Consider the following 17,123-nt stretch of genomic DNA (forward strand, 5'->3'; position numbering starts at 1 on the left):
GTCTTAAAGTTTGTATTTCCAGGAGAGTCTATTTAAGGTAACACAAGTGGGTTTTACTTTTATGGGGAAAATTTAGTAATAATTCTTGTGACTGTGTTCTTTGAGCATGGCACAATTCAACCAAGCATACAAATGTTCTCACTATTGATAAGCCTCAGTAGTTAAAATCACTTCCCAGGAGAATCTATAAATAAAAGCATTCTCTGTTTTCTTATTTGGAAACCCCTGACTTGAAAAAGATCTGGTGACACATTTTTTTTTTTTCCCCTAAGAAACTCCACCATGAAGATTCATCTCTTTTTCTTTATTCTGCTCTTTTGGGTCACAATTTTACCAGGTAACATGAAAATGTTTATGGGCTTATTTGTGCTAATGAATTTGAGAAGACACAAGTTGTTTCTTGTTAAAAGTATGGTAATAACATAAGGATTAAAAGATTTTCATACTAACTGCAATGCGGTATTCTGGCTTGGACCCCCGAATGGAAAAAAAAATTTAAAGACAGTAGTGGGAAAACTGGTGAAATGTGAATAAAATTTGATAGTATTATACCAATGTTTATTTCTTAGTTTTGATAATGTAAGCATGGTTACGTGAGATGTTACCATATTGGGAGTTTCACCTCTATTACCTTTGCAACTCTTCTATATATCTAAACTGATTTCAAAACAAGGAGGGCACATATTGCATGGAACACTGGGTGTTATACACAATGAATCATGGAACACTACATCAAAAACTAATGATGTACTCTATGGTGACTAACATAACATAATAATAAAAAAAAACAATTAGATCTATACATTAGTCTCATCAGCTTTATCATGAAGCAATTTGTTAGAATCTATTTTTACTGGGAAAAAAATGTTCTTTAGCATAATCAACCGGTAAGGGATAAATGGTTCAGTGCTAGAGAAAGATCTATTTACCTTTTGCTTCTTTTTAACCTATACCTACAACCTTCAATAAGCAGAAACCTTTCTTACTGTTCTGTTCTCATGCAATCATGAGGCAAATCTCAGGCAAATCATGTCCGTTGTTGGCCTGCCTTTCTATATTTCTGGTCACTACTTTTCTCTCTGAGTGCTACAGATCACATGGATATTGAGTGTAATACCTTGTACACAAGCTATGTTTTTCATGAGATTTTTTTTCCACCCTCAAAGGCTACCTGTTCACATCAGGTATGTAACAAGAGTTTCTCCTCCTGAGTTAATGTTTAAGCGTGAATTGTACAGAAATAGAATAATACATTTTGGAAAAGAAGAGATCATTGAGTCTACTACCTTCTTTTTAAAGAGATTAAGATGAAAGGATTAGTTTAAGTCTACCTAATTGGCACTAAAATTAGGCTCAAATTCTCTACTTCTCAGGAAAATATTCCTTTTTTAGTACCTGACTGATTTCTTTAGGCCCAATAGAAATTATAATAGAAGGCTAGGAGAGTAAATAACTTGTTCTTTCATTGTAAATATTATGGAGTCCATCGTGGCAATCTAAAAATGTATACAATGTTTACATAATAAACTGCTAAATTATCATTTAAAAGTTGCAAGTGGATAAAATTCTAAATAGAGATCAGATCAAGCATCATTGAAGTAACAAAGAAATACAATTAATTGTTTGTCTTACTAAGAGAATAACTTCCTTTCTCTCCATTCAAAAATTCCCTCCATTCAAAAATTCAAAAGGATCTCTGAATTTTTTTTCCAGTTCTAGAAAGGGCCAAAAAGAAATTCTATACAGATTCATACAGCTTTTAACATGTGATAAATCTTTTCTCTTCTTTTAATTTCAACAATAGCTAGCATAACTAGATCACTATATCAAGCATTTTTCTGTTTTAGTCACTTATTTTTTTTCTTCGTAACAGCTATATCATGTGCTCCTACCAATAATTAAAGCTATTCATGCATTTATCAACAAACTGAAAAATCATGTGTCCTGCAGACTTAGAAATTAAAAACCAAGTTGGGGATACAGTAGCGTAGATTACAACATTAGTGTTATTAACTTTTTGTATATTTTTTCTTGTATTTTCAAAGTAAGACCACTGTCCTTGTTAATCACACATCAACCAAACTTGTAGAGAACTACCATTACTGACAAAAAAACTCAAATTAAAAAAAAAATGTCTAGATACATATTTTTTCCACAAATTTAGAAAAGATGTGGTAGGAAATATAGACGTTGTAGAAAATAATAAAGCAATAAGGATATTGTCTTTCAACTTATAGTTCACCAACATATGGTTGCTGACTTAAACTGCATAAAATGTCATATGTATGGTTCTTTTAGAGTTCTTCAGTTGTTTTTTATATCTCACTTGCAAAGTATAAAAGTCCTTACTCAAAATTGAGGTAGAAAACCTCATTCTTTTTCCATTCGGACAGTTACAGATGAAAAGATGTCCAGATAAAAGCCATTCAACTGTCTACACTGGGAAATTTCCATTGAAGTCACTTAAATTTCCTCTTCATTTTTAGAGGCTATAAATGCACCAAATGTCTAGAACTGAGGTATTGTTTCATTCTCATGTATTGTTTTACTTCATCTGCCAAACTAAAAAAAAAAAAAGTGTTATTGCCAAGAATCACTTCTCTTTAAATCTAACGTGTACTTTGAATATAGAATAGTATAGTTTTTTGAAAAGATTTTTTATTTATTCATTTGAGAGAGAGTGTGAGTGAGAGCATGAGCAGGGTGGAGGGTCAGAGGGAGAGGGAGAACCAGACTCCTCACTGAGCAGGGAACCCAATGTGGGGCTTGATCTCAGGATCCCAGGATCATGACCTGAGCAAAGGCAGACACCCAACCGACTGAACCACCAAGGTGCCCTTAGGGTAGTATGGTTTTGTGCTGAAAGAACAGTCATGATTTTCCCCCGTTTCCAACAAGGTTAATGGTAGCTTAAAGAACAAAATGGCAGGTGAGTGAAAATAAAAATAAATTATCGGTTGAAATATATTTTAGGAAATATCTTGCCCATTTCTAGCTTATATATTAAGTAAAACTTTGTATATTGTTTAAAGGAATTCCCTAGCATGTGAACATGTTAATAGATGCAGTCTGAATGATACATATGAAGTGCTTTGTGAGAGCAATGGAGAGCTTACTTCCCTGAAAATGACCAAAAGAGACTTCAGAGAGAAGATGGTATTTGAACAATGTATCTGAGGCTGAAAACAATATGTTTGGCTTATCACGGCATCACTAGAACAGTAATTTTAATCACTGAAAACAGTATTTTCAATTAGAGGCAACTTTACCCCCAAGGAGATATTAGGCAATGTCTGGGGAACTTTTAGGTTGTCACAACTGGTACTGCTGGTATCTAAGGAATAGAAGCCAAGGATGCTGCTAAACATTCTTCAATGAACAGGATAGCATCCCACAGCAAAGAACTGTCCAACTCAAAAGGTCAATAGAGTTTAGGATGAGAAACCCTGCACTAGGGATTGAGTTAGAGCTTAACACGGAGTATGCCTCATAGTGGAATGAGTGGGTGGGGGCTTGCAAAGATGAAGATCAGCAATCCAAAGACACAAGCTTGGGGAATACTTATACTTAGAGCTCAAAATGAGAAGAAAGAAGATAATAGTTTTAGGAAGGTGATATAAGACAACCAATGAATAAAAGAAGGAATGAGGTCAGTTTAGGGTGGAATACAGTGTGACAAGTGTGACAGTCCTCATGTCTAAAGTGAATATAATTCAGGTTTCTGTCACTGGCAAATCATCCATGGGCTTGGTAATAGTAACTCTTTAGAAGTTATACAATAAAAAATGACATTTAGGAATTAACATTTAATCTGTGCAAAGTAACTATTTTTTCTGCTGTAAATTGTATCATATTCTGCATTGTTTCAATTATAGTTAGAAGAGAGGTAATTTTAATAGAAGAGTTAGGTTTTAAATCAACTATTTATACCAATACTATAGATAATGTAGCTCTGAGTCTAGGTATTCATTAAGAAGTATCACTACTCACCACCAAACTTTTGGAAATGCAGACAGAATGTCTAGGTAGAAAGGCCTGGTCTTTAAAGGGACTGATTAGAACACCAAACCTAATTAATGGTTGAAATTAGTGGCAAAATTTATTTGCTTTCATACCACGAGTATACAAAAATATTTGAGTCTGCCCTTTGGTCAGCAATCAGCAGTATTTAGAATTCTCCCACACCAGTTCCCCTCAATCTCACCACATGAGTAAGGTGATTAGTTATCAAAAGTAATGTGTATAAAAAAAATACTTGAAAACATAGGGATTCTGAAAACTCATGGGCCAGCACATATTGTGAAATATAAAATTAAAATATATTTGGCTTGGAATGAATCTTACAACCTATCAGACCAACATGTCCCAATTCCCCAAATATCTCCAACTACCATAAATATAAACTTTAAGTGAAAGTCAATCTCCAAGCTACAAGATAAAACATGTAGTTCAGAGCACTGGTAATGTTAGCAATCTTGTAATGGCCAACAATGGCCTCACCCTCTAACCATTCCCATTTTTTAAATCAGTGCTATTATCAGACATGTGTATAAGTTAGATAATTTCTTGGTGGAAGTAAATTCCAAAATACCCCGGGGAATTGTAGGAATTCAGACAAATTGCTTAACATTGCCTCTCTCTCAACATTTTGGAAAAGTAAAATCAAGCTGCAGTAGAAATCTCTTGAAGAACCCAAAAAGTACAATGTTTTGTCTAAATAATGTTTGTGAGAGCAGAAAAGGGAGAGCTCAAATGCAATTGGATAATTGTAGAGACTAAGCCTGAGAGGTCAATTATGAACACGCTTTGAACTGTTGATTTGGGGAACTATCCTTGAATTACTATACAGTCACTTGTAAGGAAGCAAGCTGCCACACCTAACTCAGGTCCAAGACACTTTCTGATTTTCAGGATTTCCCCTGGACCTAACTTAAGTACAAGACCCTGATTTTCAGGTACGTTCACTTAAACGTTGCTCAATAAGATTTTCCATCATTAATTAGAAGGGGGACATATTTTTTGACCTACACAAAAATCTTTTACTTCTTGGACTTTCTCCTTTTAAAATATGGGTGTGTCACAGTTAAGTTGCTAATTTCAGTCATTCTTTCCTTCTTACAGCCAAAAAGAAATATCCCCAATATGGTAGCTTGGATTTGAGGAGAGAGTGCAGAAAGGGTAATGGCCGATGTAGAGTTGAGTGCCATGAAAGTGAAATTAGGATTGCTTTCTGCATACGACCTGGAACCCATTGCTGCTTGCAGAAGTAAAACTTTACAGAAGACAAGAAAGAGATACATGCTCCAAGAAGAGAGGACCAGTGTTACTAAGTCTTCCCAGAATATCCTTCAAGGCCTGTGTATCTCAAATTAAATAAAATTTAATATTGAGCCATTCAGAAGTGGTTCTATGTCACACATGTATCTGGTGCCTTTACATTGCATTTTCTCTTGATCTCTTGGTGCCAGAAGTCAGCAGATTTATTTCATGCAAGTTCCCCAATAACTCTTCAAAAGTTCTATGCGCTTTGTGTTGGTTGACATAAGTAATGTTGTAAGAATCCCTAAGTCAAAGAAATGGGAGAAACATTCTGAGATGCAAGCCTCCAATGGAAATGTGCTGTCATTTTATCATTAACCATTGCTCTATAGATTATGCTATGAAAATATATAACCACAGGGTTTGTGAGACTATATATATAGAGAGAGTGCAGATCCTGCTCATGAGAGAAAGAGCTGAAGTAAGAGAAGGATTAATATAAGAACAGAAAAACAAAGGTAATCACAATCAGTTCCAATTTCTGTCCTTATTTATTATTTTTTAAAAGATTATTTATTTGAAAGAGAGAGAGCACCAGTGGGAGGAGCAGAGGGAAAGGGAGAGAGAATCTCAAACAGACTCTGCACTGAGTGTGGAGCTGGATGAAGGGCTTGATCTCAAGACCCTGAGATCATGACCTGAGCTGAAACCAAGAGTTGGATGCTAGCTGACTGCGCTACCCCGACATCTCTGTCCTTATTTATTGTTTAGTGGAGAAAAAATGTGTATCAGGAAATAGAAGAGGGAGAAAAAATGGAAGGGAAGAATTCCATGAAGAAGAGACTATATGTAATTACATTTTTTGACAAAGACAGAAATTATGGCTAACAACTGAGTTCAGCTCCTCAGTCCTGAGATGATCCTTTCTGAGGAGACACACAGCAACAGAAAGGTGGAGTAACCTGCGCTCTTCAGCTCCACTCTGCCTGAGTTGCTCTTGTTATTTCCTCTGAGGGACCACAGTATTTTACAGTACAACACTTTCAACAATTCATCTGTATTATACAGTTGCTATTTGAAAATGCACATTCTGCTTCTTTTACGAGCTTAGGAATACAGCTCAGTTATTGATATTCATTTGGGATTATTTTTGAAAAAAAAATCATCAGTGGCAAAGCATAGCAGTAAAACAGAAACTTGCCTTCCCCCCAAATAAAATGGAATATAATTTTGATAATTTAACAAGTAAAATGAAATTTATTGAGTGGATATATATGAGCCAGACTTGGACTCAGAGGAGATGAGAAGTCAAAGAATTTCCAGACCCCAGTTACCCTCTGGATATATTTTTTCTTTCTTTCCTTCCTTCCTTCCTTCCTTCCTTCCTTCCTTCCTTCCTTCCTTCCTACCTTCCTTCCCCCTCTCTTCCTTTTCTTTCTTTTACTTTTAAGTATAATTGACATACAATATTATATTAGTTTCAGGTGTACAATATAGTGATTGGAAAATTCTGTATGTTACAAAGTGCCTACCACAAGTGTAGTTGCCATTTGCTACCTCTCTTGATGTTTTTATTATGACATCTCATTACATCTTCTAAATGTAGATGTGAGATAGAAGGGTCCATGTTCATACTAAGCATTATCTATTTTGGTGACACACAAAGAGAAAGAAATAATTTTTCTCTATTTATATAAAGTTTCTGGATATATTTCCATCATAAGGGAATGTTTACTTTTTTATTTTTAAAACAATTTGACTTCCCATTATGAGGCAATTACTTGCTAAGCACACATTGGAGCCTCATGTGCATTATCTTTCATATATTTTAATAACTTAAAATAGACCCTGAGTTCTCAATGTGTTCCTTTGCAGTATAAATATCTTCAAAAGTATTTTTACAGTATTTATTTAAACAAAATTTTTCAACCTGAGAACTCTTGAAATTTTGATCCAGACAATTCTTTGCTGTGGCAGCTATCCTAAGCATTGTATCTTTAGCAATAGGATGTTTCTTAGCATTCCTAGCCTTTACCCACCAGATGCCAATACACCCCTTCCCCTAATTGTGACAATCAAAAATATCTACCTACATTGTCAAAAATCCCCGTTGGAGGGTGCCTGGGTGGCTCAGTTTGTTAAGTGTCTGCCTTCAGCTCAGGTCATGATCTGGGGTCTTGGGATAGAATACTGGCTGGGCTCCCTGCTCAGTGGGGAGACTCCTTCTCCCTCCCCCTCTCCCTCTGCCCCTCTTCCCCACCCGTGCTCTTTCTCTCTCTCTTTTTCAAATAAATAAATAAGTAAATAAATAAATAAATGAATAAATAAATAAAAATCTTTTTAAAAAATTAAAAAAAAATCCCCTTTGGAGGCAAAATTACTCCTGATTTAGAACCACTGGTTTATAATTAAGTACTAATTCTCACAGAAATTTAAAAATTAAAACAATAATGTTTTCAGGTAGCACATTTTCTGTGTCTTATGAAAACTATCTATTTAAATTTTCATATTTTATTACATATGGGATAGAGATATATTGGTGTCCCTGGGAAAAAAAATTAGCCCAACATTTGAATAATAAACATATTAGTCATGCTGAGAAGAAATGAAATGTTTGACTTTTATCTTACCTAAGATATCAAGACCTATAATGTAGAACTGAGAAGCAGTTTTTTACTGGCCACCAAGAAGTGGTAGATGATAAGAGGTTTTTCTGGAAGATACCTGACGCATCTCTGCATATGGACTAATCTCTCCTGGTAGACCCTCCTCCTCAGTGCTTGACAGAGAAAACCAAAACCATCTACATTTCTGAGCTGGTCTCCCCTTGTGTGGTCCAGTGTATATGCAAGCCACCAGCCTTTCTTCAGCCCAAGGAACAAATATGACAAACTTGAAGGAGAATATAAACCTACGGGCATCAACTATGAAATTAATATTCTTCCCTGAAGAAATCTTTTAACTGTGTGCTGTATGTGATATTGACTAACCATTCTAGAAGCCCTTTTGATAAAGTTCTGCACCCTATTTCCTTAGAGAGAAAGAGGTATCACTAATTATTCATATTGACCTCAGAATTTGTTAACAACAAAAAAAAAAGAAAGAAAAGAAAAAGAAAGGTAAATACTTACATAAGGGAAGATTTCTGGCAATTTTCTTGCTCATGCATTGTAACTTTCACTGGGTTAACTGATAGAACAGCTAGATAATCTTAAATTAAACTGCAGCTGACCCTCGAACAACATGGATTTGAAGTGCATGAATCCATTTATATGTGGATTTTTTTTAGATACAGTACAGTATTATAAATGTATTTTCCCTTCCTTATGATTTTCTTAATGGCATTTTATTTTCTCTAGCTTATTTTATTGTAAGAATACAGTATATAGGGGCACCTGGGTGGCTCAGTTGTTAAGCGTCTGCCTTTGGCTCAGATCTTGATCCCAGGACTCCCTGCTCCTCCAGGAGCCTGCTTCTCCCTCTCTCTCTCTGCCTGCCACTCCCCCTGCTTGTGCGCGCGCTCTCTCTCTGTCAAATAAATAAATAAAATCTTTTTTTTTAAAAGAACACAGTATATAATACTATATACATATAGCATATATAGTACATGTTAATTGACTTTACAGTATCCATAAGGCTTCCAGTTAACAGTAGGTTATATGTAAAGTTTTGGGGGAGTCAGAAATTATATGTGTATTTTCAACTGTGTGGGAAAGTGGAGGGGCCATCAATGTCTCTAAGACCTGCGTTGTTCCAGGGTAACTGTAGTTAGCTCTAAAGAGCTGAAAGTTTTACATTTTTTCTCTCCTTTGGTCCAGAACTGAAATTTCCATGACACTGTGTATTTTCCTTCAGTTTTAGTTTTCTATGAGTCTGGATTAGCAGTGACTTTGATGAAATAGGCGCCATCAGGCGTTGGGTATTTTTGTTGTTGTTAGTAGCTCAATACACACCCGAATCAGTTAAAAGCATTCTGTTGAAATGAGGTCTATCACCATCAAATTCCAGCATGGGACTAGGAGCAGACGATACCACACACTCAAACCCACTCCATTTCAGGATTTATTTTATGTCAATGTCCTTGGGCAAGAACAAACTTTAATTGCAAAATAGTAATTTATTTATTCAGACATTTGACTAATGGTCTTGCTTCTTCCCAGGTATGATGTTATGGGTGGGGGATGAGAAAATAAAAAATTACAGCTCCTGTTTGAAGGAACTGATATTTATTGATTACAAACTGAGTTTTAAGTAATTTGATAGATTTGATAGAGTTAACAAATGAGTAAGACATGGGATCTTCCCCCAAGAAGAGCAATGTCAATTCATAACATTGACAATATGTTAGACACTGCATTCCACACCCTCGCTCTCATTTATTTACCAATTCATTAAATACTCCTTGAAAAGCAACTATGTGAAGCCATAATGTAATAAGATTGGGACACATCAATAAACAAAACAGACAATATTTCTTATTTTTGTGGAGCCCATATTCTAAAGGTAGAGATAAATTCAAGTAGTAAACATAATAAATAAGCAAATTTATGTTAGAAGATGATAAATCAGAGTTAAAGGACTCAAAAATGAAATTTTAAATAGGATTTTTTGGGAGGCCCTTATTGAGAAGGTAACACTTGAGCAAAAAACTGACAGAGACCAAGAAGCATCCTGGGAGCTCACATGAAATTTGAGGGGAAGGCCTGTGAAGGGGACCGGAGAACAGTGAGTCAGGAGGAGAGTCTTGAGTGAGCTTGAGCTTGTCTGAAAGGAAAAGTGTTGGCTGATTACCCAGAATTTTTAGGAATGAGAAGGGATCTTGTCCTCTATACTGAGAGAAATCCAGTGGGTTTTAACCAGAGGAAAAACATGACTTGAATTTCGTTAAAAAAAAAAAAACTCTGAAATGCTTTCAGGAGTTAGAAGATATTACTGTAATATAAGTAATACATTGTGGTAGTTCAGTCCAGGGTGCTAACAATAAAAACAATGAGGAACGGTAGGATTCTGGGGATGTTAAAGGTAAAATTAGTCAGATTTCATGAGATTTTTTTTTCCTTTAAGCTTTATTCTATTCTTCACCAAACTTCTTGAAAAACAGCCTAGATTTACAGTCTCCACTCTCTTTGCTGATACATTCACCCACCTGTCAATTAACTGAAAATCTTCTTGCTAATGTGATCGGTGTTTTCCTAAAAACAAACCCAAAGTCCTATTTTAATTCTTCATCTGGTGGACTTTGCACACTGCTAGAGTTTGTCACTGTTTTGACAATTGTCTGACGATTATTTGATGGTCTTTTAAATGCAGTGGCCTCTAGTACTTTGTCTCTGAAACCCTTCTCTTGTTTTGTATGTCTTCCTGAGATTATCTTGTTCACTGTAGTGACTTCTGCTATCAGCAAATATTTTTTTCTCAAATCTTCCCAAACCACAAAACTGTATTTATTTCTAGTTATGGAACTTACTTATCTGGATGGTTTCCAAATTCTTTAATCCTGATATGTCCAAAATAGATTTCATCTTACTCACAAAGGCTAACGTCTGCCCCCACCCCCTTTTTATTCTCTGTTTCACTAATTGTTAACATCAGGGCACAGCATCAAGGGCTAAAACACTCATCACTGCTCTACTTCCTGGTACTCTTCCCCCAGATCCAAAATTACCAAATTGGGCTGCTTCTAATTCACAAATAACTCCCAAGCTCACTTTCTCCTCTTTATTTGAAATCCATTAACTTGATTATCTTTCTCATTATTTCTTACTTAGAATGTCCTAACAACATTTACACAACCTGCAAAATTTCCTCTAATCCCTTCCTTACAGGGAAGATGGTGCCTAACATTTCCATAGTTTCACCACACTCCATGTATGAGAATATTCAGCTCCTCAGCTAATAGAGGTCTTTTGACACCTGAGCCCAATTTACCTTCCCTGTGTTTTCTGAACTCTGTGTCCATATCCATATCACTTCACTCCAAACACACACACACACACACACAAACACACACACACACACACACACACACGGCTTAAAAGTGCTTCCCCTCAATTCCTAGAAAATATGCTATTGGCTTTTCAAGGTTCAACTAAAAGTCACCTCTTCAGTGAAATGGTTGGACGTACAATTCTTTGGAGTCAAAACATAACTAACTTTGAAGCCTGCCCAACCCCTTCTACTCCCTCTGAAACCTTATGCAGAGTTCTTTACTTCAGTTGTTCTTATGAGTGAAATGAGAATTGTTATACCTATCTGATAAGGTTATTAGAGCATTAAATCAGATAATGAATACTACTTGTTTAGTAAGGAACCTGAAACCTAATGGACACTTAATAAAGCATAGCCTTTTTTTAAAAAAGATTTTATTTATTTATTTGAGGGAAAGAGAGAGAGTGTGTGTGCACATAAGCAGGGGGGAGGGAGAAGCAAGCTCTCTGCTGAGCAGGGAGCCCGATGCAGGACTCAATCCCAGGACCCTGAGATCATGACCTGAGCCAAAGGAAGATGCTTAACTGACTGAGCCACCCAGCCATCCCTAGAGCATAGCTTTTAATAATGGTTGTGGTAGTAGTAATAGTAAAATAGACTTTTCCAGTGTACGACTCTTTATTTTATGCTTGAGAACATTTTATTCATCTCTCAGGATTGTCTTTACAAGTGAATTGTACCATTTCTATGCCCCCATTTCCCAAAAAGCATTGGTTTACTCTTGGGGGTGGTGAGCTTAATTATTTTATTCATTTTTGCATCTACATCTAGTACAGGGCCAAGTACAAATAGTTGCTTACTTAAATGTGTGTGTATGAATCACAAGAGAAGGTATTCTCTTCATATAATAGTGAAAGTGAAGAAAAATCAGTGATTTAATAAAGGTTTTCTTTTAAAGCTGACACAAATCTATAAACAACTCATATTAATGACAATAAACTTACTATACTAATTGTGGGCTACAGGACATTTTATTATCTCTTATCTCATGTGATTGCCACATAACCATCTGAAGTAGACATGATTCAACACAATTTACAGTTGAAGAAATCAGTACAGGGGTTAAGTCATTTGCTCATATAGGACCTAACTGATGGAGAGATTGTAATAAAGTCCAGAGAGTTTTCCAGTATAAAATACCAACTAAATATCGATCTCTGATACCAAACTCTTTCACTCAATCATTTTGTCAGGCATTTACACATTTATTGAGTATGTATGCTTCAGGCATTTTACTACATGTTGAAATAAATCAGTGAACAAGGCAAACAGTGGACCTGACCTAAAGTAGCTTTAAGACTAGAGGTTTGTGTTGTCACTATAACAAGCCATACATGCTAATAACACTGCTTCATTTGAGGTCAGTTTTAAGTATAAATCCAGATGGAAAGTCAAAACAAAGCCTATGAGAGTAACCTGATTTTGAAGGCTTATTCATTTTTTTAACATTATAGAAGTTTACATATTTTATCCCATTATAATTTTAAAATTTTACAAGAACCTCAATTTCATGAAGAAACTGAAATCCAGTGGACTAAATCATTTGTCCAATGTATCAAACCTAATAAACACAGCATACACAATTGAAACGTCATGCTATCTGATTCTGAAAGATCACACCCTTTCAAACATACTATAGAAACTTCCAGCTGACCCATGACCTTGTTCCTACTTTGATTTCAACTTGGACCCAGTAAGAGTGGACATCATCCGAAATACCTCCTCCTCCTTTCAAGTCAGCCTTTCTATTTGCATCACAAGTTAACAAAAGTGTCATTTTCAGAGAAGTTATTTGCTAGGAGATGGGGAAATATATGCCAGACATTTTTCCTGGGAGGAGCACCGCCCTTCCCCCTATCAGAGCTTGGGAAAACTAACATTTAACCAACTGCATGGAGACCACTGAGCTTTTAACCACTGGTTTCCTAACAGAGTTGTCCTTATTCATGTGTATGCAGGACTTGTTACAGGTTGCTGTCTACAATAGACCTACACCATATTTGTATAACTTCACTCTTGTCCAGATTCTCAGAAACCTGTCTAAAATATATATTTCTTGTAGGTCTTTCAGTTAGTGTTTATATATCTCTCTTTTCATGAAAATCAGTAATCATAGACCATTTCTCCAGTGATGTGTAAAATGTGCAGAGGTATTTATAGATAAAAGAGATGCTATGCATCCTTCCTCCAAACAGTCATTCATTTTTATTTTTTTGTTGTTTATATTAACTAGTTCCAATCACCTCACATAAATATGCACTCATGGATGATATTTGTATAACATTGTACAGTTTATCACATAACCAGTTTTCACAGTATTTACATACTTTATCCCATTATAACTTTTACAATTTTCACATGACATAGCTGACTCTAAAATGATATATTATTTGCAAATGACTGAGTGATAGAACCAATTTTGTAATACAAGCTTTTTATTTCCAGATCATACAATTCTGTAGATTTTTTTCATGATTTAAAACATTTTTACTCTTTAAAATAATAAGTAAAACCAACATTAGTATATATTTTTAAAGATTTTATTTATTTATTTGAGAGAGAGAGAGAGAATGAGAGACAGCACGAGAGGGAAGAGGGTCAGAGGAAGAAGCAGACTCCACGCTGAGCAGGGAGCCCGATGTGGGACTCGATCCCGGGACTCCAGGATCATGACCTGAGCCAAAGGCAGTTGCTTAACCAACTGAGCCACCCAGACGCCCAACATTAGTATATTTTAATGTTATAAATGATCACTATACATCCATATTTTCTCTTTTCTGAATTTAACATATCTTTAAAGTCAACATGGATTTTTTTTTTTTTTTAGCCTAAACGCTATTTATTGAAAAGAGCAGAGAAGAGAGAGTACACACCTCCTAGGGATAGGGTGGAATAAAGCAAGCAGTACAAGTCCACCTCCTGCTCAGCATATTCTCTTGTTGCCCCATTGGGCCATCTTGTTGATGGGCATCTTCAGGAAACGGTCAGACTGCATGTAGTTAGCTATCTTCTCCAAAGCCTCAAAACGGCACATGAAAGCCTTCAGATTTGGAAATTCATCCAGGCACTTGGGCTCAAACAGACGGTTCTGATCTAAGACATCATAGGTAAGGAAATCCACAAAGGTGAGCTTTTCTCCTGCAAACCATGAGAATTTCCCCAGGAACAAGGAGAACTGTTTCAGTTGTCCAGGTAGCTGTTCGAAGTACTGAGGCTTCAGTTTGTCAAGGTCAGGGCTATAGCACAGTCGTATCAGCTGCATGTGGAAATCCATTATTTGGTTCTCCATGATGTCCACTCGAATCTTTTCTTCTTCAGTCTCACCACACATATTGTGCTTGTGAGCGATGTAGCGCAAGATAGCATTGCTCTGGGGTGATCTTGTTCTTACCATCCATGAGGTAGGGCAGGTTAGGAAAGTCCAGGTCGAGCTTGAATTTCACATCCAGCCATTGGCTTCTATCATAGTCGGGAGCTTCCCCGCACATGTACTGTTTCTCCTCATAGGATGTATCGGTGAACTCCAGGAGCATGCGGATGGCGTGCACCAGCCTGCGAATATCCCAGTAACCTAGAACCACGGTCGACTTGGACAACGACATGCTGATGTTGTTTCAGTGCCTTCCAGGACCGTCAACATGGATTTTATGGGTGGACAAGATATTAGAGTCTCAGGAATGTTGACTAGCTTAAAAAGTACGTATCCCAGCAAAAGTTTAAAAAAAAAAAGTAAAATGCAACATGGATCACACTTCTCTACTTTTCATTATATCAAATATAGCTCTGAAATAACTTTAGATTTCTTTATTTTTTGATGCTAATGCAAGTATCTTTAATTAATATTAATTTATTATTTACTTATTTATTTTTATTTTGTTCAGTTAGCCAGCATGTAGTACATCATTAGTGTTTGATGTAGTGTTCAACAATTCATCAGTTTTCACCAAAATTTGCTGGTGAGCAGGGATTCTATCATCGTGAATTACCTTCCCATTCCCAAAGGACATACATATATTTACATGGCAAACCCTCCTGACAATCTCTTTCATCTTATGCTTAACTTCCTTTTCTTTTCTACTAACTTTATTAACAACAATAAAGTTAGTCCATTTGAAGTCTTCTCTACATTCTCTACATTGGAAGTTTCTGACTAGTTCTCAACCAAATGTTTAGAGAATACTAGATACTCAAACACCTGCCACATGGAAATGAAACACCATTCTGAATTTCATTTGGGTTCTGTGCAGGCAATTAGGTTCTATGAGTTAACATGTAATTTTAATCTAAATTCAATTCAATTTATTTTCTAAATTTTAATGAAATTACTTTGCTTTATTTTTCCTGACACGTGTAAAATTTAATATTCAAAATATATTTGTGATAGTTATGCTTGTTATATCCTATCATGCAGATAGATGAAATGACGAATCCAAGATAAGTAAATACTATGATAAAATTTGGGGTGGGGGGGAGTTAGACTGACTTCCAAGATCTTTTCTAAAGGCATTAGTTGCAGTACAATTGAATCATTAAAAGAAATAAAATCCTAAGTAACCAAAATATTTGCTTCCGTTTTAATATATGAACCCAAAGCTATGAATTTGGAATCTCAGGCCATCCTTCTTTGCATTGTCTTAGATGACTCACTAGAAGACTAACACGGGGCTCCTCTTTTTCCTAAATACTTAATATACAGCAAAACTGTGTTTCCTGAGCATATCTTATGTGGTTTTGTTTCCTCAATAAATTACTCTATCAGTAAGTATTTTCATGCTTACTGTACTATAATTATCAGGATATACTGGGTAGGAGATAACAGAGAATCAGAAGAAATCATTACTATCATATAAGGTTTATATTTTGGCTACAAGAATAAAAGTATCATAAAAAATGTTTAAGAAAAATACATATATTAAGTACTAAGTTATGTTATTCATTCATTATTACCATAGACTGGTGAAAGGGACATATCCATTTGCTCTAATATAATAAAAGAAAATTTCAATTAGGAGTAAGATCTGGAATGGAGAAGAAAGCATTGAGCAAATAATACTGTGAAGAGGTAATCAGACTAAGTTTAAAAAATTGAAAACACCTGAAAATAGAAATTATAGGTTTTTAAAAAACTACAGATGTCATCTTAATGAAAGCATGAGAGAGTAAATCTGGTCTTAATAAAGTAAGAAAAAAAAGATAGGAAGGCAAGAGCCTTCAGGAGCCAGCTAAAGTTCAGTACTGATGTGAATTGTAAGGTAAGTATAAACACATCTGTGTAAGGAAAATGTTTGTAGCTCAGTCATTTTCTGTACCAACTGCTAAATTGTGTCATAAAACTGACTGACACACCAGACTCTCCATCTCCCACACACATGATCTTGTAACTACAACAGATTTTCTCCTTCCCTAAGAAGACTCCCAAGTGAAAAATTAGACTGATGACTTTACATGTCTTTCTTGATTGCAGCCAGAAGTAACTTGAAGCCCAAGTATAGATTTCAGAGATGTGAAAGAGTGAAAGGAATGTGTAAAACATTTTGTGATGATGATGAATATGATTACGGATACTGCATTAAATGGAGAAATCAGTGTTGCATATAAACTCTGGAAAACAAGTACAATTGAGCGTCGAAGTCTGGAACAGAGATGCATCTTATTGACTCAAGGGTGGGTAAAAAGAAAATACAATGTTTAATAGAAGTATTCACTTTTATATCCTCAGTACCACTGTTTATATAAATAAAAATAGTTTCTATTCTGTCTATTCATTGCCCACTTTCTTTGTATTTCAGATGGATAAACATATTCATAAAACAAGGGATCAGACTAATTGTCCTTATAATGTCATTATGGCTATGTTGCCATCCAGGCTACTTCTC

The 17,123-nt window shown here is 35.6% G+C and overlaps 2 protein-coding genes and 1 pseudogene across 2 annotated transcripts; 2 read left to right on the forward strand and 1 right to left on the reverse strand.

The window, feature by feature from the left end:
• The first annotated feature begins 282 nt into the window (after positions 1 to 282).
• LOC114204414 (beta-defensin 110) lies at positions 283 to 5,270 on the forward strand. Its single transcript, XM_028097531.1, has 2 exons — positions 283 to 337; positions 5,122 to 5,270. The coding sequence occupies exons 1-2, from the start codon at positions 283 to 285 to the stop codon at positions 5,268 to 5,270; spliced, it is 204 nt and encodes a 67-aa protein (XP_027953332.1).
• An 8,900-nt stretch (positions 5,271 to 14,170) lies between these two features.
• Positions 14,171 to 14,849, reverse strand: LOC114204576 (glutathione S-transferase Mu 3 pseudogene; annotated as a pseudogene).
• A 36-nt stretch (positions 14,850 to 14,885) lies between these two features.
• On the forward strand, positions 14,886 to 16,845 carry LOC114204415 (beta-defensin 110-like). Its single transcript, XM_028097532.2, has 2 exons — positions 14,886 to 14,943; positions 16,712 to 16,845. The coding sequence occupies exons 1-2, from the start codon at positions 14,886 to 14,888 to the stop codon at positions 16,843 to 16,845; spliced, it is 192 nt and encodes a 63-aa protein (XP_027953333.2).
• Positions 16,846 to 17,123: the final 278 nt, after the last annotated feature.

Source organism: Eumetopias jubatus, unplaced genomic scaffold (genome assembly GCF_037043125.1).
Source record: "Eumetopias jubatus isolate StellerSeaLion01/CBP00866 unplaced genomic scaffold, mEumJub1_p1.0 scaffold_6, whole genome shotgun sequence".
In the NCBI taxonomy this organism is placed as follows: Eukaryota; Metazoa; Chordata; class Mammalia; order Carnivora; family Otariidae; genus Eumetopias; species Eumetopias jubatus.